The following is a 22885-nucleotide window of genomic DNA, read 5'->3' on the forward strand; positions in this document are numbered from 1 at the left end:
CTTGGACCTCATTCCTTTGTTGCCACAGAAAGACAAGAACTGCCAATAGAAGGTGGCTTAAGTGCAAATGATAGCCTTGCAGAAACGGGATTAGGAAAGAAAAAAAAGACAGTCTTTCAGTCAGAATGTAAGATGAACCTATTTTTTTTCCACAAAGCTTGCTTTATTTTTTCAGTATGCTGCATAGAATCAGATGATTTGTCTTGTAAGTAGAAAACAAAGGATAATAATATAATTTCTAATTTGTCACACTGGGGCAAGGTGGAAAAACTCAATTCTCCATTCCCAAATGTCTTTAGTTGCCTATTTCACTAGTAAGAACAAGGAACTGAAATCCTGCTGAGGGCCTGGGTATCTGTTGCTGTGGTAGTTTGCATAACTGATGATACCTTAGAATAGACAACTGTTTGAAATGTTAAAAATTAGCTCACAGGAGAAATGGTTGTGAACCTCCTGCTGCAGGGAATTTCACTGTGTGATTTCATGTTTTGTTGGTTTGGGGTTTTATCTGGAGAGGGGAGGATGGAATTGCTCTAAAGAAAATGGTTGAGTGGAGAAAACAGCAGTTTGTAGATTTTTTTTTTTTTAAAGCTGCTTAATAATTCAATGTGATTTTCTTTGGGAACAGTGAATGAGACCATGCCTTTTTAATGCAAAAATAGACAAGTTCAGTTGAGATTGAACAAAGCACTTGAAGGGGGTTTAGATTGCTTATTTCTATTCTGGCCAAATCGTCAGCATTTAAAAGCAATTTCATAACCTGCAGTCATAATAGTCTATTTACTTAAGAAGAAGAAAAAAAGGCAAAAAGAAATTAAATATGTCATTCTATTTAGTAAGTAGAAAGTATTTTATTTAATTGCAGAACAGTTGCTCTCAATCTAGACTGCTGATTGGGTAGTTGTGTAACTGAGGCTGTAAGTCTCTGCTAAATACCCTTTGCATATGCAGATATGTGTATATATTGTACTGGTAAAGTACTCTCTGAGTGCTTATGGCTGTGTTAACAACACAAGGATTTGCACTGTGGTGATGGAAGTAGCCTTACTGTCCCTCAGCCAGTTTGACTAACAAAATCAGTATAGCTGTCCATGCAGGGCAATACTGCTGGTCAGTGTAGGTGAGAAAGCAGAAAAATAAACATATCTTATGCTCTGAATTAGGTTTTAAGCTAAACTAATGTGATGGTTTGGGTATACTCTGCCCCCCCACACTTTAGAAATCACCCAGACTAGTCTCAGTCAGCTCTGGGAATATAAATGAAGCCATTTATTTACAGCTAGCACAATATACAAGCAGATATTTACAGTATATACAGAAATATATAAAAATTTACAAGGTAAAAGGTAATACAGAAACATAACTCCCCTCCCAGAAACCTGAGTCCCCAGGAGGGGTTCTCAACCACCCCTCACCTTCCCCCTGCCCCTCTCAACCTTACCCCAGTCCTAAAGAAGAATAGAGGTTCAGCCAAGAGGTTATGAAGCAAAGGTGGGTTAGGCCAAATGGAAAGTGAGATTAGGGACTAAGATGTTGCTCAGCCAGCAGCCCGAGGCAGAGTGACAAAATGGCGAGAGTGTTATCTAATGTTTTCCTTTCTTCTTCAGCAAGACTCTGAGGGGAGTAGATATCACCACTGTTTTCCTTTCACAGCCTATGATCTAGTTCCTCTCACCAAAACATTCTACCCTGCTTCAAACTAGCACACTAAGAAAACATTTTTTTTCACTTTTATTTTTTCCATTGAAGTTCAGAATATATGTCTTGACTTGCATCTAAAAACCCAAGACACTATCCAGTTAGGGTGTTGATTGTTGATCAATTGATTGACTGATTATCCTATAGGAGCTTTTCTTCCTCTTCACAGAAGCACAGAATTAACCAGTTTGGAAAGTCCTTTGAGATCATTAAGGCCAACCTATCACCTAATACCTTCTAGTTAACTAAGTCATGGCAGTAAGTGCCTCACCCAGACTCCTTTTAAACACCTCCAGGGATGGTGACTCAACCACCTCCCCGAACAGTCCGTTCCAATTCCAATCACTCTTTCTATGAAGGGCTTCTTCCTAACATCCAGCCTAAACCTGCCCTGGCACAGCCCTCTTATGCTGTCACTGATTGTCTGGGAGAAGAGACCAACCCTCGCCTGGCTGCGACCTCCTTTCAGGCCTCCCCTGAGCCTCCTCTTCTCCATGTTCCTGTATTTATCTCCTTTTAGTTCTAGTGGTATAGGAAATAGTTTTAGAAGGACAAACCACAGCAAATATTCTTTTTTCTATTTTGTCTAATTGGAGATGAGATACAGATTTTTTTTTTTTTATTTCATACCATCATGACCTTCTATCTCTCCCTTCTAAAAACACCCCAAACCCAAGCAACCCAGTAACTTCTGGGTCTTTACTGTGGATTGTTGGTTGTTCTTATGGAAGAGAGGAACTATAGTAATTATCCATGCTTTATCTTGTAGGAATTATCTTAGTCATCTAGACTTGAAGCAGTAATTTGCTCCTTTAGTAAAGTAAACTTGTGTCATCATAATGCCACATCCCCTTGTTATCTATAAACTGCCTTTCTCAAAGTATTTTGAGGCAGAAGTCAGAAAGACTAAAGTGAATTTGTTGGAGGAAACCATCATTGTTTTTATGAAATGGACATGCTTCTCCAGGAAAACTGTGGTTTACTGCCTTTCCTGCTTACCATTCTTTCAATATCAGCCACTAAAACCTTTAAAGCCAATAATAATTGGAAATGCAGATCACTACATAAACAACGTGCTCATGCAGTGCCACGTCTAATTGATGCATGGAATTAGTGTAATTGCCAGTGCAAGCTGGGTAATTGGGTGTGGAAATTATGACCATGATTTCCTCAGCTGCACAAGGTGCACTGAAAATTGGTTATGCTTAATTTCCTTAGTGGCCTTTTTCATAATAGCTTATCCTTTGGTGCAGGTGAACTCAGTGGGACCCCTCACTGCTGTAGCAGGATGTGGTTTCAAAAGTTCAAGGATAGTGAGCACAGTGGGTCTGGAAAGGATAATGAGTATCAGAGGTTACCCCATAAACAGTATTGTTCGACCAGGAGCTGTTCCCTTCTGATTTGTTTGCAAACATCCTCCCAATTAAGAGAAAGAGTAACCAGATTGTGTAACTTTTCACCTGTAAATGATGTTGGCATTTTAATGCTTCCTACTGAACAAGAATAAAGACCAAACATAAGTGTGTTGCAGCACCTTTACCTGCCAGTTTTTACAGGAACTGACCTTCTGTAGAGGAATATAGCAGATTTAGAGAGAGACTGGAGGTGGTTACTGGGGTTCCTCTGGGTACAGCAGCATAAGGCTGCCCTTTGTGTTGTTCTAAGCGTCCTTTCTGCAGCCCATAGCAAGGAATGCATTCGTTGTGTACCTTGCATTGAGTTCATTGTCACTGCAGTTTGACGTGAGCTTTGCTTTCTGCATGCAGAAGGAGGGAACAGGGAAAACTGGGAGGAAACCACAAAAATAGTCTTTTACTTTGTCTTTCACCAGGATCTTTGACTCCAGGGTGTCTGCCTTTTCTTAGCAAGATGGGTATTGGTGAAGCAGAGTTCTTGCCTCTTCATCTGACTCTACTCAAGCAGAATGTTCTGGTTCTTACTGACATTTCCTGCACCTTTTCAAACTGTGCTAGAAATTTAACATGGAGCTAACACAAAATAACATGTTTTCTCTGCAAAGGAAATTAAAGCCAAAGGACTCGAATTCTTTCTTTGGGAAATAATATGACATTTTCAGCTTGGCTTTGCTTTAATCATCTTCTAAAATGCTTAACTTTGTTTTTCCTTTTCTTTGTCTATTGAAGTTAAAAAGAATACGGATGAGACAGCTTTTACTGAAAGATTTTACTGGTTTAATGATATGTCAGTCAGTCAGAGCTGAATGATCTTTAGTCTTTAGATGCATTTGTGCAGTGATAATCCCTTTTAAAATGGTGGGAAGCTCATTACTTAGAGCTGAGTTTTATTCTGGGTCATCACAAGTAAATCTGCAGAACTGATACGTTTTCATCCGGGCTGTAACTCACCCCATAAAAAAAGAGAGGCTGCTGTATGGTAATGCTGTGTCTTTCTATTAACATCTCCACTATTCAAAAAAATCATAATGGCAGCTTTTAGGATCTTGAAACTTTTTCCGGATAAGAGATGAATATGTTTGTCTCATCAGATATTTCAAGTTGTAATTTCTATCCTTCCTAACATGAATGGGAAAGCAACCTCTTGTAATGTCATAAAACTGTACTCAAATGCCTGCTGGAGTGTCAGACAACTCTCTTTAGCAGAGCAGATAGTGCAAGACCTGTAACAATACTAAAGGAGCTTTCTCACAGCGAAACACATGCAGTGCTGTTTCCCCAGTCACCTTCCACTATCAGGTTTGGTGCACACAGCGCCAGTGTTGTCTCTTGTAAATTAGACTTGTCTTTAATTAGTTTTTCTGGGAAATTTAATTTTACTAAGTTCAATGCTAACAGAACTTTCTTAGTTTAAGACCTAGCTTTCCTGCAGTGGCAAAAAAAACAATAAGGCAGTGCCCTTGGAGAGCTGAACTTAGTGCAGTTTGTGGGATGAAAGACTTGCAGCCATTGGGTGCATAACCTTTTTCATTTGAGCTTTCCCACTTGGTGGTGTTTCTTTGGCAGATCTTTCATTGAAGGAAATAAGAACCCTAAGGAGTGATACCGGTTTGTCTCCTGCATCTTTAATCTCTTGGGGGAATATGCTGGTGCAATACTGAGCTACTTGATTAACAGCAAGGCAAGGGTAAAGGCTAATAATCTACTTTCCCTGCTGAGTTTTATGGAACAGGCAGTTGAGGATAAAGGTGATAGGTGACATGATGAGCATATTTTTCTTCCATAAGACCTGTTTGTTCAGTCGCTTAGGTAGCTTCAAGACAGAAATAAGGAAATCCTATTCTTCCTGAGAATCGACATTGAGCAAGCAGAAGCAATGGTGGGAGTAAAGTTTGTGCGTTCTGTAGAAGAACACCCATCAAATGTAAAACATAAGCCAATGGGAATGGAGTATAAAGATTCGTTTTATACCTGTGTCTTGATAAATAGCTAAATATAAGACAAATTGGTTTAGCAAATGGGTCAGTGAACTTGTGAAAGGATGGAAAGAGTCTGTTAGAAAAAAGATTGGGATGATTCTTTGCTTCAATGAGTGAATCTATGCTACTTCTGTAGTGTTTTTGGTGAGTGATGGCTTGCACATGAGAGAAGTATGGAAGCAATGTCTAGATTTTGGGCAAAATTCAGATGTCTGAAAAACCTTTCCTTGATCAAGGCCATGGGGAGATTGGTTTGCTACAGGTTGAAGTTTAGTGAGGTTGTCTGGAAAGATCAGTGGAATAGAATTTAAGAATGCAATGCTGGAAAATCAGAAGTTTTGTTTAAGAGGGAAAATACTCACTTTTCTCTAGTTGTGCATTGAGAAATAAAACATTTCTTTTGTAGGAAAGACTATTTGAGAGTGGAGAAATAATTTTCAAGCCATTGAGTGCTTCTGAAATTCAGTCTCTAAACCAGTGCTGTAGCAGTCTCAGATTATCTGAGACTTGTCAGAACTTCACATATCAGGATTCCTTGTCAGACATGAAGTCATGAATCTTGCCTGTAGATCTTGGGGATAAATACTTCCAGATTTGTGGGAAGGAACAACGCATGGAATAACAGAGAGAAATCCTTAAACTGAAGTTTTGAGTCTAAAACATTCATATTACAGAGTCTGAACTTCTTAGAACAGGTAAAAAAATATGTTTTCTCCAGCTTTTCTGAGGCCTTGAGCAACTTGTTCTAGTGGGAGGTTTCCCTGGGAACTGGATCGTCCTTGAGGTCCCTTCCAACCTAAACCATTCTGTGATTCTGTGGTTCATAGTGGCATTGATATAGCTGAGGAAACAATACGCGTCTCTGCAATGTGGTGCGATGGATGGGCTTTTCAGGCAATGTGTTTAATTTTGTTGAGCTGCTCTAGTAATACTATTTATTTATTTATTTATTTATTTAAAGTTGTAGGAATTTTGAGAAGGGCAGATAATACACTGCTTTCAATTTTTAACAATCCCAATAAGCGATATGGCCAAACCAACAGAGAGATTGAGATGTATCGGCTAGTTACAGGAGCAAGAGAATACCCTATATGAAAAGCCTCCTTGCACCTGTGTGCTGGTCTGATTATGTTTAATGTTAGATTTGGGAGTCTGGCCCAAAAGCTAGCTCATGTAGTTGAATGCAGTGGTGGAGAAAGAAACAAAGTGGATGACGGTTTTCTTTAGAGATCAAAAGCACTCTCACTGGTGGAAGTAAACAATCTAGTGATGTTTCTTATCATGTCTGGAAGTCCAAATGGGCATCTCATTCCACAAGAAGATTGCTCCACCTGGAAGATAGCTCTGTTCAGATGTCACAAAAATTGGTCTTTGGCTAGGTGCTGTAGTTTTGATGACAGTAGCCTTTTTTCATGGCTGAAGTATTTCACTCCAAAAAGATCACACAGAATCATAGAATGGTTTAGGTTTGAAGGGACCTAAAAAATCGTCTAGTTCCACCCCCCCATAATAGGCAGGGACACCTCCCACTAGAATGGGTCACTCAAGGCCTCATCTAATCTAGCCTTGAACACCTCCAGGGAGGGAGCAGCCACAGCCTACCTGGACAGCCCATTCCAGTGTTTCACCATGAAACCCCAAAGCTTAAATAGTTTATGTATGTAGCAAAATGTGACTCCTTCCTTCTGCATCTGAGTTGATAGTGAATAGAGAAGTTTTCATTTGTGCTGTATGTCACTGATGTTCTGTGGTTTTGCCAGCACTAATATTGTCAGGATCCTAGGTAGGAATGCAACAAGAGGTCCCTCTCAGTGGGTGCAACTCTCTAACAATGCAAACTTTATGAATAGTTGTTATGTCAATGCTTGTGTTTGTTACTAAGGCTGCCTTGGCTGGCTGGCAGAATTTGGTGATGCCAATGGAGGCTGGTTCATCTTTAGATGGTGGTTTTAAATTGGGTCAGAGGTGGAGGAAAGAGAAAAGGAAACAATCTGTAATTCATGTTTCTGTGACAGAAGAGTTGGTTGCTTGGATTTTTTCCCCCCAAAAGAACTGTGGGAAAGATCTTACTTGGATATATCTTGCTTCTTTTAACGAGTCAGTTTTGACTAAGTCTTCCTCTCTTTGATAAAATACAGCAGTTTCCATTCTAACAGGATCAAGCTGTTCTACAGAATATAGAGACCCAGGGAGAATAGACCTTTAACAGGAATTTATATCCCAAGTCTGAAATGTGCACTTTATATCTGTTATGATCCCTGGGTGCCTCTTAAGGGATTACTTACATCTTACTATCCTAAGATTCTTTCCATAAACAAATGAAACCTTTGAGTCAGAGATTCAAGGAATATGCTCAGATGAAACATGGTTTAACAGCTCTTTGGGGAGAAACAGATAAGGTGGGAAAGTGAAGAATTTATGACCTATTAACTGTTTCAATTTCCCACTTTGAATTATTGACAAGATGTGACATTACAACCTTACAAATTACTGTCTATAAACAGCTCAGAAAATATGACCTTTGCATTACAATTGGTCTCAAGATGCCTTCCAGCTTACTACAAACATCTGTTGTTGGCATATTTTGTTGCAGCTGGAGTGGGTGAAAGAATGCAAGGAAATGAAGAACTTTTTTGTGTAATCAAAGAAATTTCAGATGACAAAAACATACTGGGTGGTGGCTGAAATTTCTCTTTTTGAGACTGAGCTGGCTCACTTATGGAATGTTGGGGTCACCACATTTTCAGCAGCAAAGATATCTAATTTAGTTTAGTTGTCTTTATGTTCTGTCCTCTCTGTTTCTAGACAAAGTGATGATTCTGCTCATAGATTCTACTAATTCCTGTGTTACTCTTAATTCCTCCCACTTCCTTGACTATGGTGACCAGTAAGTGCGAGCTGAATGGATGGTTTGTCTCATTTGTCCATGGCAAACCAAGTGCACTAAATTCTTGCTTTGTTTTGTTGTTCATGTGATTAACACACAAACTAAAGACTTGTGCTGAATTTGGCCCTGCGATTTCTGCTGATTTGGGAGAAGCTGAGAACACAAGGACTTGATTTTGCATCCTTTCTTCTTAGCACTATTGAGGAGTAACAAGGGACCAAATTAGCACTGGCAGCCAGGGAACTCATAAGGCACTTTCTGAATCTTAGCTTGAGCCAAATTAATGTCTAATGTAACTTGATTAACAAAAGGGTTAAGAAGAGATGTACCATGTTTGTCTGTGGAGCAATGTATTTTATTATCATTTATACATGTAAGATGCATAGAGAGTGCTAGAAGAGTGTTTACAGGGCAACTGGTATTTGGAAGAGTACATGTCCCCAACAGTGTAACAAAAGGAGGGCAGTCCTGAATAAAAATAATCTTTGAACCAAGCTTGTTTGTTTCCTAAGTTTCTGGGAAACATACTTTGTATCTGTTAGTATAGTGTCGCCCGTTACTGACTGAAGATTGGTCTAAAAATGTGCATGTTCACATCTGAGTTGACACAAAAAGGCAGCAGACTATAAGAAGGGGAACCTCATGTCTGAATTATACCTTGTTAGAGCTAGACAGTGTGGAAGCTGTAATTTAAAATGGGAGCAGATCAGGACCTTATGGAATCCATCTCTCCATGCTTTAGAGGACAGAGAAGAATGATTACAAGAGTGAATACCCACAAGTTCACCAGCGCGAGCATTGCCTCCTTGCCTTCCATAACAAATCTCTTGGACTCTGCATGCTTGATGTGTGTAATAAAACCAACCTACACGACCAAGCTGTTGCTAGCAGTGATTAATTAGGGTTTTCAGAGTGCAAAGATGAAAGACAGTCATGACCATAAGTTTTGCTGGTCCTATGGCACCAGGATGAAAATTTTACTTTTAAGATTCAATTTCTTTCTTGGGGTGAGAGGAAGGCAGTCTATTATTCAAGGACATCATGCTTATCTCTGTTGTAGTTGCCTTGTGGCCGGGCAACATCACTCAGTAATTGTGTCAAGTAGTATCTTTTGCTTGTGACAGAGTGCTGAACAGTGATTTATTGCTTGAATACACATTGCTTTCATGAAAATGATTTGTTTAAACAACAGTAAAGTGCCAAATAAATTATTCATTGAATGCTAATTTTTCACTTCTGTATTCTGTAGCGCGCTCCAGAATAAGCAACCTGGGCATTGTTTATACCACAAGAATCTCAGGTGTTTTGTTATGTGTGCCCCCTACTCACAGTTTTACCCTAGGACATGCCTCCTTTCCAAAGGAAGGACCTCTATTTCAGCCTTTCTCAGCTCTGTTGCCTTTTGTGATATTTTTTCCTCTTCATTCTTTCTTTAGACAGAGTTTGAATTATGTTCGAGAGGAGGCTTGGATTAATGGTTTGGGAAATACTCTGTGTGTTTGAACTTTATGGATATTTCTAAATCCTTCAGAAACTTCTGGGTCTTAACCAAGAAGGCAATCACCATAAATATAGCTTGCAAAGTAGGATTCTGATGGCTGCATGGCATGTTTTCATAAAGTCTCCTTTTGCATGCTCCCTCTTTTTCTAAGTGTTATAAGCTGCCCTCCAGCAGTGGCTATGCTTGACAACTGTTTTGCACACAGAGTCAGGTGTCTGGGAAACTCCTCAGAAACAACTTTTTAATTGTAGATATGCAGACTTTCAAATTTGCTTCAGAAATGACTTCTTAGCACTTACAATCATTGTCCCTTGGCAAAACCCAGAACTTCTAGAATGTCTGTTTCAATAGCAAACCAGCAAGCAGGCCAGGCCAAGTTGATCATTCACCCTTGGTGGATATCTACTCTAAATCACTAGCAGTATCTGTGTGTTTAAGCAAGAGCTGCTGACTGACATTGAATATAATGGAGTGTAAGAGAGAGAAAACAATCCTTCCAAGTAGTTTAGGACTTTATCCTCTTCTGGTTTTAATTCTGAGATAATCCCCCAAAGGTCTATCTGGATATTCAGTGAAATGTATAATCAGAAGACTGCATTTCCCTCTTGAAACATTCAGAGGGCTCTTATGCTAATGTCTTTTAAGCATTGATGCAATTATAGTGTATAATCGATTCTCTCAGTACCAGCTTTTGTCTTCTGAAATAAAACCATGTCTCTTCCTTAACTAGTTGCCTTTATATTAAAACATTTCAAGATGACAGGCAGTTTTTTTCACTTGTTTTTTATCCTCTTTCCCCTCTTTCCTGCCTCCTCCTGCCACTGGAAGAAGATCTGTTATCAAATTTACCTGAATATCTCTGCTTTCCCCCCCGCCCCGTAGTAATTTACTCCCCAGAATCTCCTTTTATTCCTTTTAATTTACTTGGTTTGGGTTTCTTTTTTCTGTTTGTGGTTTGTTGGGTTTTTTTGCTTGTTAGGTTTTTTTTTTTTTTTTTAGTTCATTAATCACATGTGGAGCTGCTCAGAAATATTTTGATGAAACATTCTCATTGAATAATGACTGGGACTATCTTTTGAAGGAGCGAGATGCCTCATTTTTCTTCTGTTACAATTCATATTGTTGTCTCCTTTTAAAGTTGTCACCATGTCAGGGACACATCTGAGATGAGTTTAATAGAAACTGCCATACATTTTACGCTACAGATCGAGTTATGCAAGGTGAAGAAAGGAAATGCTAGTACCCATGTTTGGCAAACATTGAATTTCTTGCCTGTATGTGGTTTTTTTTTTTAATAAATGAAAAAAAAAAACCAACAAACCTATTAGCAGATTTAAACGGACGAGAGCTACAGCACCTGTGGTAGCTGTGAGAACAAAAGGGCTGTCGTACCTGACCATATTGCCTCCCCTAACAGTGACTAAAATTGAATGGCTTGGGAAAACTTGCACAAAAGTTGTGCTTGATACATTTTTGCTTACATAATTTACCTCACTGTATATCTCTTCCCTGAAATTCTAATTCCCCTTGGACTGACATTAAGTTTTTCAGTATCCACAAAATATAGCAGGAAGGATATTTTGAACCTCCTGTTTTCACTTCCCACCCTAGGTCTTGTGTACTGAAAAACAGTGAATCATCAGTTCAGGATGCTTGTAACTTTAAGAGATGTCTTTCATATATTCTTTGCTGTTTCATTCTCAAATTGAGACTTGGAGTAATTTGTCAAAACAAAACAAAATGTAAAAAGGCCATTCCATGACTGTGATCATCTTCTCCTGCTTTCTCTGATCATAGAATCATAGAATCAACCAGGTTGAAGAGACCTCCAAGATCATCCAGTCCAACCTAGCACCCAGCCCTATCCAGTCAACTAGAGCATGGCACTAAGTGCCTTATCCTGTCTTTTCTTGAACGCCTCCAGGGATGATGACTCTGCCACCTCCCTGGACAAATTCCAATGGCAAATCAGTCTCTCTGTGAAGAACTTCCTCCTGACATCCAGCCTATACTACCCCAGCACAACTTGAGACTGTGCCTCCTTGTTCTGTTGCTGGTTGTCTGGTAGAAGAGACTAACCCCCACCTGGCTACAACCTCCCTTCAGGTAGTTGTAGACAGCAATGATCCTTTTATTATGAGACACAATAGTCACAATAGTTTTTGAATTAGGAAGAGTGTAATCTGTGCTGATTGCTGGAAGTTAATAAGGGGAAGAATCACCGTCTAGATAGAAAACTTTTGGTTCTTGCTCTCAAAACTTCTTCTATCACCTCATCTCACAGGTGGGATAATGGACAAAACCAGACTTTTTTCCTGTTCACTGAGGGATGCAGACAAATGAAGGTTTTTTTTGCTTTCTGTGTTCTTCATAACAAAGACTATGGTGAAATGGAGAGCTGTTAGTATTGCTATATAACCATGGGGATGTCCTTCAGTTGTGTTTTTCTTCTCTTCTTTTGCCTGCTGGTGCAAGGATTTATTTTATTACACCTCCATCCCCTACCTCCCACCTCTCAGACTGGAGGTCTTCATATCTCTGTAGTTCTTATTACTTGCATAGTTAGGGATCATGATACTTCCTGACTGATATAAAATTGCTAAATAATAATAATACAAAGAACAAGATTTGTACAAGTAATTTGCCCTGAATAATGAGTTCTCTTGAGCTGTGTCTTTTTTATTCATGAGAAGCCTGTAAAATTCTCAGTCATGAATTATTCAGACTTATTTGTGAGTTTATTTGAAAACATTTCCTCACATAGCTGCCTCACCAAACAGCTCATTGAGAATATTCCTATATTTCCCCTTTTTTTCCTGAGTCCTAAAATTCTGTGCAGTGCTGTACTGGGAAGGTAGGGATGAAGGGAACGGATAGATGTGGACCAATTATTTTCAGTGTTTGACTGAATGCTGTATACTCTTAAACACTGCAGTCTACCCAGAGAAACAGGGTTTATTAACACATAATGAATAAGAAAGCATCAAGCCCTTTAGCTTCCTGCTTAGTTATAGCAGACCAGCAAGCTTGTGAAAACTAAATTTAGTGCTTCTTTCTTACTGACTTACATTAATGCTTAGCAGGCAGTGGAAAGGATCTCTGGAGTTTAATGAGGCATTCATGGATCACTGCACGTTGAGGTGTACATAAAATGTCTTGGTTGTGGATGGATACTTGTTTCACTCTTCCCAATTAGAAGGCAGTGTGACAATTTCATCAGGAGAGTTTTGTAAAGGAGAGTTACACTGTTACATGTTTTTTACATAAATATGTATATTTAAATACCTTATTAACCAAATGTTGCTATAGTTTGTGTTCTGTGCCTTTGTGAGGCTGTCCTTATGCCTGAACATGTGCAGCTCATAACAACCAAACTGCACGTGGGGTGTCCTGAGTCCCAGAAGCTCTGGATGTGTTGCATGCTCCCTGCATGGGTGGAGAGCACCACAGGAGAGGGAAGGCTGTTGTTACGGTTTGAACTTGTGGTACTCCCTAAAGATCAGGTCATAGCATAGAGCACCCAATGGGTACGTGACTGAAACTAGAAACTTTCCATCAAGTTATTAGTTCTAATGCAAGACTAATGTTGTACTTCATAACCATCTCAGTGATCCTGTGCTAAAAATTAGTATGCTTATCAGACTGTAGCTTGAGACAGAAAAATCTATAACGCTGGACAAGAAATCAACACAGAATAGCATCTTGAAGGCTTTTATTGGGTTGCGAGGGTGTCAGAGTGGGAGGAACTTTCCTTTTTCTTTGGGTTCAACAGTTAAACATAGGTGTCTGATCAGTGCACTAACAGTCTGCAGAAGAAAATGATTCTCAAATGATTCAAAAAACTGCTGTAAGTAGTTTGCAGTCAGGTATTAAAAAATATTTTATCAAATATACTATTTGCATCACTTTTTCCACTGAAATACTGAATAAGGAGCAGTTGGTACACCAGTACCACTCAGAGCTGTCCAAGTCAGGAAACTTGACTATAATTAAATGCTCTTTAATTATGTACTTTATCCCAGGACAGCTGCAGTCTTGGCTGAAATAGGTGGAAACATACATGCAAAGCATAGAAGTCTTGAAACATTAAAGCAGAGGTGCTGGCTTCCTAAGCAAAGGCCTCTTGTGACTTTGAAATCAGTGCTTGAATCCTGTAGGGCAAATTTTTATTGCAGTTTTAGGTCAGTTTAGAGATAATATTGTAAAACTCAGAGTCTAAGCACTTATAATGAACACCTTTAAAATTTTGATTGTGTTCTTCTGTTTGAAAGATCTCTATCTCCATGGAGTTATAAAAGTTGTTTGTTTGTATTTAATCCTCTGTTGTGCTGGGTAAAGTGAAAGCATTTACAGAGAAGACCTGGGGTTGGCAGTGAGAAAACTGATAAAAATCTATCCAAGAGGGCTCGGTTAGTCTAAATGAGATTGAGTTTTATTATCGCAGACCATTTTGGGTAGTGGGTTTTTGTCGTGATCAAACCTTGTACCAGTCCATGTGCTTGTTAAGCGTAGCTTAAGTGTGAGCATGTTTACTATAGTGCTCATGTAGCATTCCGAGAAGTAGATTTTTACTTGTCAGTGAGCAGTGCAAAGTTTTAGAGATCCCTGACCCAGTGTGCTATTAGCTGGCTCAGGTACTGATTCTGTGTAGCTGTAGCAGAAGACAGCTCGGTGGGGTCTTGCTTGCTTCTGGACACACATCATTAGCAGCAGATGAGTTACACAGCCAGAGGGTAGCCTGGCGCTTCCTACCCAATGTATTTTAAACAAGGTCAAGTGCAGTGTGCAGGCTTTTGCTAACATTCTTTCTCTGCAGCTAGTTCAGCACTGTCTGATGAGGTGAAGTACTTTTTGGCCAGAGTAGAAACATCAGGTTAAAGATAATCCTCACATTACATTTGGAACTAGTGCTGTACTAAAGGATGACCTTTGGTTGATAACCCTGTGGGAGCATTGCTAGATGCATTTAGAGAGTAGTTGAAGACAAAGTTTTGACAAAGATTTAAGCCATTATGAAACCTGAGTCAGAAATGCAAGGAAGGATAAAGTAAGATAGTGTGGACTAGTTGAATGTGAGCCAAGGTGGGACTGGGAAGCATAGACTGGGAAGAGCATAGACAGGCTTATCCTTGAGTTTTTCCCAAGACAGCAAAGAGTCTCTTTGGATCTAAACTGGCAACTTCGCAGATCAGTCTCTTCCATCCAGCCATATTTCCATCTTGCAACCTGTGGGCAAGCCTTCACATCTGAAGTCTTACAAAACAATTGCAGGTCAGGAGTAATTCATATAGTTATTTTTTCTTGAAATCTCTGGTTTGGTTTGAATTAAAACATGTTAGCTTGAATACCCTATTATTCCTAGAATAGCCCCTGGGAACTGATGTCCTTTGGGAGACAAGATTTAACTACCTCTTTTGTCAGTCTGCCTTTCCCCAGGTGAGTGTACTAGCCAGCCAGGTCTTCTGCCGGTTTCATGCCTGCTGGGATTTTTCCACATTGTGTAAGTAACAAAACCAAAACATTTTAGTGCTGCATCTCATGATCAGTGTACTCCATGGGGATGTGATAAATTCAGTGTCAAATTCCTTTTGCAGTGAGCAATCAATGCAGAAATGATGAAGTATTGTTCTCCTCCTCTTCCCTACTTGCTGTGGCAGAACACCCCACTTCTGCTGATCTTAATGAAGAGCAGACTTTCTGAAGCTTTGCATTTCTCTCAATAGTAAGGGTAAGCTGTATTCACAGCAAGACTGGCATAAGACTGGATTTTCATCTCCTTTTCATTGTATCCCTAGTTTACTTGTTCTTTTCTTCTCGGGCACACTGCTGGCTCATGTTCAGCCTACTGTCTGTCAGTACTCCCAGGTCCCTTTCTTCCTGGCTACTTTCCAGCCACTCTGTCCCCAGCTTGTAGCGCTGCTTGGGGTTGTTGTGGCCAAAGTGCAGAACTCTGCATTTGGCCTTGTTAAATCTCATTCCATTGGCCTCATTCATACATCCATCTTGTCAAGGTCCCTCTGCAGGGCTCTCCTACCCTCCAACAGGTCAACACCTGCTCCTAGCTTGGTCTTATCTGTAAACTTACTGATGCTGGACTCAGTCCCCTGGTTCAGGTCATCAATAAAGGTGTTGAACAGGACTGGGCCCAGAACTGATCCTTGGGAGACAACACTAGTGACTGTCTGCCAACTGGATGTGGCACCATTTACCATCAATCTCTGGGCCTGGCCTTCCAGCCAGTTCTTGACCCATATCAGAGTGAATCTGTCCAAGTCATGAGCTGCCAGCTTTGCTAGGAGCTTGTTATGGCAGACAGTGTCAAAGGCTTTGCTGAAGCCCAGGTAGACTACATCCATAGCCTTCCCCACATTCACCAGACAGGTAACCTGATCATAAAAAGAGATCAGATTGTTCAGACAGGACCCTTAATTCCTTTAGAAGCTCCTTGCCCATCCAGTCTGGCTGCCTCCCGCATTGGCTTGTCTGCTGGTACAATGGCACAGCTGCTCCTGTGCCTTTAAGAGTTCCAACCTTCCTGGACCCCTTTGTTTTTAAGGGCTGTTTCCTGAGGAACTTTCCAAGTTAGTTCCTTAAATAAGCCGAAGTCTGCCCTTCAGAAGTCCAGTGTGGAGGTTCTGTTGATGCCTCTCTTGGTTTCAGCATATATTGAAACTCTCTAATTTCGTGGTCACTGGACCCCAGACAGCCTTCGACCACCACATCCCCCTCCAGTCCCTTTCTATTGGTGAGCAGCAGGTCAAGCAGGGTTGCACCCCTGGTAGGCTCATGTAACATCTGGGATAAGAAGTTGTCCTCCATACACTCTAGGAGCCTTCTAGACTGCCTCTTCTCTGCAGTGTTTAAGTCTCAGCAGATATCTGGCATATTAAAGTCTTTCACAAGAACAAGGGCAGGTGATCTTGAGGCAGCCTCCAGCTGCCTAAAGAGTAATAAATCAACCTCCTCTTCCTGGTTGAGTGGTCTATCACAGTCTCCAACCAGGATGTCAGCCTTATTGACCTTCCCCTAATTCTTATCCACAGGGACTCAGTCTGATCATCCTTAATCTCTACTTCCATGACATCCAGAGCATCCCTAATATATAGAACCACTCCTCCACACCTTCTCCCTTGCCTGTCTCTCCTGAAGAGTCTGTGGCCATTGATTACAGCACTCCAATTGTGTGAGTCACCCCACCACATTTCTGTGATGGTGACAACATCATAGTTTTACTCCTGCACCAAGGCTTCCAGCTCCTCTTGTTTGTTACCCATACTGCGTGCATTAGTGAACATACACTTGAGCTGGGCTGCTGGTTTTACCCTTGTTTGTGGCCTATCACCCTCAGCCTAGTTTGTCTCTAGTACTGTTGAGTTTAACCCCCTCTCCCTTCCAGCCTAGTTTAAAGCCCTTTCAACAAGCCCCACCAGCTCATATTCCAGGATCTTTATCCCCTTCTGGAGTATTGTGTCCAGTTCTGGGCCCTTCACTTCAAGAAGGACAGGAAACTGCTTGAAAAAGTCCAACACAGAGCCACAAAAAATGATGAACATCTTCCTTGTGAGGAGAGACTGAGGGTGCTAAGTCTCTTAGCTTGGAGAAGAGGAGACTGAGAGGTGACCTCATCAATGTTTATAAATATGTAAAGGGCAAGTGCCAAGAGGAGAGAGCCAGGCTCTGCTTGTTGATAGGTTGGACCGGATGATCTTGGAGGTCTCTTCTAACCTGGTTGATTCTATGATAAGTTGAGGCATAGGAAGTTCTGTGTAAACACGAGAAGGAATTTTTTCCCTGTGAGGGTGGGTGACAGAACACTGGAACAGGCTGCCCAGGGTGGTTGTGGAGTCTCCCTCTCTGGAAATATTCAAGACCTGCCTTGGTGTCTTCCTGTGTGATCTGTTATAGGAGATTCTGCTCTGGCAGTGGGGTTGGACTGGGTGATCTTTTGAGGTCACTTCCAGCCCCTAACCTTCTGTGATTTTGTGATTCTGTAAGTGGTAAAGAAGGAAGGGATTAAAACACACAGTTCTAGAAAACAAAAACAAAGCGAGCAAGAAAAAACAAACTAGTGAGACAACATTTTCCATTTCATTACTGTGTTTACACAGCCCCCATTCTGACATTTAGAACAACCTAATATGCATGTCTCTGTTCATTAGTTTCCTCAATACTGTACAGTGACAGCCACAGAGAGAAAGAAAAAAAAAGGCAATCTTAAACATGAAATAACCTTTACAGGCTCAATAACAAAGAAGTGAGAACAGCAAATGAGAAATATGCTTTCTCAAAAACAAAAAAGGTAAATATAGCAAAAACCATGCTCTTGTATAGGTTATTCAAATATGGTCACGAAGGGGAAAGGAGATTACTGAACTCTAGTGCAGAAATAACTAATTTTCTGCCCAACAACTTGTTTGTTTTGCACATACGTGCTTGAGCAAATCTGTTGCTACTATATGAACCACAGTAAAAGACAAGGAGACTGCTGAAACTAGAGATAAGCTTAAAGATCATAGTATTCAGGATGTTAGGGGTTGGAAGGGACCTCCAAAGATCGTTGAGTCCAACCTCCCTGCCACAGCAGGACCACAGAATCTAGTGCAGGTTGCACAGGAATGCATCCAGACAGGTCTTGAAGGTCTCCAGAGAAGGAGACTTCACAACCTCTCTGGGCAGCCTGTGCCAGGGCTCTGTGACCCTTACAGTACAGGAGTTCTTCATCATGTTGAGGTGGGACTTCCTGTGCTGTTGTTTTTATCCATTGCCCCTTGGCCTATCACAGGGCACAGCTGAGAAGAGTTTGTCCCCTCCATCTCGACCCCCAGCCCTCAGATATTTATAAACATTGATTAGATCCCCTCTAAGTCTTCTTCACCAGGTGAGGTCTCACCAGCGCAGAGTAGAGGGGGAGGAGAACCTCCCTCCATCTGCTCGCCACACCCCAGGAGCCCATTTGCCTTCTTGGCCACAAGGCCACATTGCTGCCCATGGGTAGTTTGTTGTCCACCAGGAGGACTCCCAGGTCCCTTCTTCACAGGGCTGTTTTCCAGCAGATGATCACCTCCCAACCCGTCCTGGTGCAGTTTATTGTTCCTTCCCAGGTATTAGAGAGCTGTTATGTGTCCGGAACAACGAGAAGGCTTCCTGTAAGAAAGCCTTTACATGTTTTGGAAATAGATTATCTGAGTCAAGTTCAGATAACAAAGCTTTTTCCCAGCAGATTGGTGCAAAGGTATGCTACAGCACGGGGTCTAGTACAAATGTTAGCTTGGAAACGTTAAACATTAAGATTTTATCCTAAATGTACTAAGAAGACAGGACATAGCACTATTATTTGTCGTTCTAGGTGTATCTAATCTGTAACTAACATATATGTTTGGGTGGGTCCAGGGTTATCGTTGCAAAAGGGTTGTTAGAGCTACATAAAAAAGAAGTATAATGGAATGCAGCTGGATTTTTTTTTTCCCACTCCCACCATCAGTTCCAAGAGAACTACAGCACTCTAAGATTGTGTGGGTTATATTGAAATTTCTGGGGGAAGAAGAAAGAACAAAAGAGACATTTCAGCTTTTTAGAAGTGAAATATTTTGATTTCTCCTGTTGGCACTTTTAAATCTTTGTCATTTAATGTTCCTTTGGGAATGTCAGTTACTGTTTTTTTTTTTTTTTTTTTCTCATCTGAGGAGATAAAAATTCTCAATGAAATCTTCTTTCAGGCAAGTTTTGAGATTTGTGATTTTTCCTCATTTGGAAACAAGTAAAATTATAAGTAATTTGTTGAAGAATAATTCTTATTCTGTTAAGCACTGTTAATCTTAGTATTACATATAATTAGTCTGGCTCTAAGTCTTGGATTTTGTGGGTAGGAAAAGTGTTTCTTGGTTCCTGTGTCATCTTCCTTAAGATTCTAGCAGCCAGTGGCAAAGAACAGGGGGAAACTCCCACTTTTTTCCCATTCACTATTACAGTTATCTATGCCTGCTCTCTTCAGTTCTACTTCTAAAACTAACAGATGTCAAAATATTAATTAGGGGTAAAATTCATTAGTTATTTACATCTCTGGTTCCTCTGGCAAGCAGAGTAGGAGAGAGCCAAAAGAAGATAACAAGGCTTGGAAAAAGATTTAAGCAACTGTCCAGCTGCTTTGCAGATTTGAGGCTGGCTTGAAGCCGAGGGTATCTGAACTCCAGCATCGCAGTGAAGGGCTCTGGGCAAATCTCCACTGAGGCTGGCACTGAACCTTATTGAGTTTACTGCTACCTTTCACTGGGAGTTATTCAGAGAGGCTTTGTGTGCACACCCCTTCCTCCTGCCCCACCCCCTCCTCCCCACTGCCCTTAATTTTTATTTGTTAAGTAGAGGATTTATAGACCTGTTCAGAAGGTGCTGTGAGGGATGACAGTGACACGGTTCTGTATCTGTAGCAAACAGCTGCACTGCTGTCACCAATAACCATTCCTGGGAGGGTGGAGATTGAAATTTAGCACTTATAAAGCTCTAATTGGCACAAGCCTTTGTGAAACATATGTGCCCGCTGCAGCTCTGCTCTCTGATGTCTCAGCAGGCAGCTGGTGCTTTTTGTGTTGGCTGCCTCATCAAAGAAGTACCCTCCAGACTAGAGGGACAGCAGTGGTCTTGTACGTTTTGGGGAGCAGTGAGCATATTCATGTTGAGGTGACCTGGGGAACAGGAGGAGTCATGATAGGTAGGGTAAGGTGTCCCTGCCCATGGCGGGGGAGTTGGAACTAAATGATTCTTGCGGTCCCTTCCCACTCTGACTGATTCTGTGATGGTTGTGTGAACTGCCAACATCACAGCAGGGGATGTATGTTGTCCTCTGGGCCCCAGACCAAGTAAGAACACACTGTGAGGCCATTTCAGGGGGTCATAAGGCTTGGAGGGTTGGGGTTAATCGTGGATCAGGCCTGACCTGTCACAAGGTAGCTGTTGGTGCGGAGTCCGATGGGGTCAGGGGTTGGAGGTCAGGGCACCTGAAGGAGCCTGGGGATGGCTTGCTTCTGCAGAGCCATGGGACAGGGCCAGCAGGGGAAGATGTGAAGAAGCCACCGAAGAAACTGAGATGAAGATGTCAGGCAAGACTTCATGGGGGAAATGTTAGGGCAAGGCTCCTCTGATCAGGGAGCCTTAGGGCTGCCCTCTGTATTACCATAACAAGGCCCCATGTGGAGCTCAGGTTAAAAGTCAGAGCCTGTCTCACACTCAGCTGGGAGTGAGGCAGATTGGGGCAGCCCTAAGCATAAGGCATCTCCATAACCCACTATCTTAATTTTGTGGTGTCACTGAGCTACAAAGTCAGGATGTCTCATCCCTGCATGGTCTTCTCCCTTAAAGCTTTTGTATTTTAATAGCCTGTGTTTACAGCCAGTTACTTATGGGTTGCTGGATGAAGCTCTCATTTTGGACATAAAGCAGTAAGTGGGAATAGTGGGATGTGGGAGATTAAAATGAGAGCAAATAACAGAGGTGGCCACTTTTCTTCTGGACAATGTATGGTGATGGTCAGTCCTGGTAAGCTCCTGTTTTTATAGCTGCCTCTCCTCTCCCATCAGCCACACATGACTCCTGTTCATGCAGATAGGAAGTGCTTGGGCATCCTTTGTGACCTGAGAGATTTCACAGAGCTGTGCTGTGGAAACAAATGTCTGTCAGATGTGTGTGCCGTCCCCTATTCCTTCCTCTGTTGCAGTAACTATGGGCTCAGTTTGTCCTCTCCCATATTGCTTTGCTTTCTCTGCTCTGTCAAAGGTACTGAACATACTGGAAAGAGAGAGTACCTAGTGTGGCCAGTTCAGGGCTATTGTTGTTTCAGAGGTAGAATGTTTTTTTTTTTTTTTGCCTTTGGAAGTGGCAGCGCTGAGGTCTGTTCCTCTCCTCTGGTGTAAGCAGCCATATGGCTATTCCTCTGCCACGCTAGTGCCAGCTTGTGCAGGGCTTATAGGGACTAAATTTTCTCCAGCCCTTTGCTTCTCTGCCAGATTGGTTGAAGTTGCTGATGTTGTCAAGGGAGCTGTAAGCCTCATTTCTTAGGAGGCTCCAAATTATAAGATGTATATAGATCAGGCAGGGGGTTTGTCAGATAAGAAGTGTTGGACCTCTTTAATTTACTATGAGTTTAATGGGATAGAGGATAAAATATATGATGACCTGGCAGGGAGAAATGCAAAGTAGCAGTGGTCTGGTAGCTCACCTGCCAGATGTTGGTCTTGTTAAAGGAACCTGTCTCCTTGAAAGTCAGGAAATATTTTAAAACACTTACAAAAGAGCAGGCTGAAGTGTTTTGCTGGAAATTCTTTTTGCTAAAATGGCTTCCCTCTACCTACTAAGATAGTTTTATTCTAGAAGTGTCTTTTTTGGCAGGAAGGAATAGCTGTTTATAAAAAAAGCTAATAAAACTCCAAAATCTGGAAAGATTTCCATTTTGGCTGGACCTAAAACTTTTCACTGAAGTCATGGAAATTTTGGCTGTTAGAGATATTTGGAGGTCCCTAGTTCAACCTTTTTAATCAAAGCAGGGTTATCGCCAGCTGTATATCGAGTTAGCCATGACTTTGCCTATCCAGGCCTTTAAAACCTCTAAGGAGGCTTTAAGGATGGAAGTTCTGGGTAGCATGTCGCAATGTTCAGCTATTTTCCATGTTGAGTTTTTTTCCTGATACCTACTCTGAATCTTTCAGGCCAAAACTGGTGATCATTTGCTTGTTACATCATCTGCTACAAACAGTTTGTGTGGAGACAGGTTATCTGTGCACCACAGCCTCGAAAAGGATCACCACTTTCAGTGTGAAATTAAGCAGAAAGGAACCAATATTTCGATGATGTGCAGCAGGTCTTAGCTTGAATCCTGAAGTGTCGTCTAACATGTCAGCTCCTTCCCACTGCACTCTGTGTCCTGGGGTTAAGAACCTGCTGATGATGCCATGCTGAAGAACTGAGCAAGAAAAGGTCTGACTGGCTCAACGTACATCTCTGCAAATACTTCCCATGTCAGTTTAAGCAAATGCTTTTAACAATTCATTCAATTATATTAAGCATCTATTAAAGGAATCCTAAACCTTCCCTGGGGTCATTTCAGTTCTATGATGTTGTAATTGTTTGAGACTAACCATGATTTCCTCTTTTGCCCTCAGGTGATTCTAATTCTGACAAAGCTGTATGACTACAACCTGGGAAGCATCACCGAGAGCTCTCTTTGGAGGTAAGGAGATAAATTGAGTTAATAATTACCACTTCATTTAAATAGGAAGAACCTGATACAATTATTTTATTGAATTTAATTGGAATTTTTAAAAATGTGCTGAAAGATTTGTAGCTAAATGTCTTTCTCACTACTTTTACACTCAAGGACAAAGAAGCTGAAGTCTGATTTTCTTGTTTCAGCTAGATA

The 22885-nt window shown here is 41.1% G+C and overlaps 1 protein-coding gene across 5 annotated transcripts in view; it reads left to right on the forward strand.

The window, feature by feature from the left end:
* Positions 1-22885, forward strand: part of SORCS1 (sortilin related VPS10 domain containing receptor 1) — a 425391-nt gene that overhangs the window by 171333 nt on the left and 231173 nt on the right. For all 5 annotated transcript variants that reach the window (XM_064144430.1, XM_064144431.1, XM_064144428.1 and 2 more), the window contains one exon: positions 22629-22696. In XM_064144430.1, coding sequence (XP_064000500.1) covers positions 22629-22696 — 68 coding nt within the window. The remainder of the gene's footprint in view (positions 1-22628; positions 22697-22885) is intronic.

The sequence above is a fragment of the Pogoniulus pusillus genome, chromosome 6 (assembly GCF_015220805.1).
Source record: "Pogoniulus pusillus isolate bPogPus1 chromosome 6, bPogPus1.pri, whole genome shotgun sequence".
Classification (NCBI taxonomy): Eukaryota; Metazoa; Chordata; class Aves; order Piciformes; family Lybiidae; genus Pogoniulus; species Pogoniulus pusillus.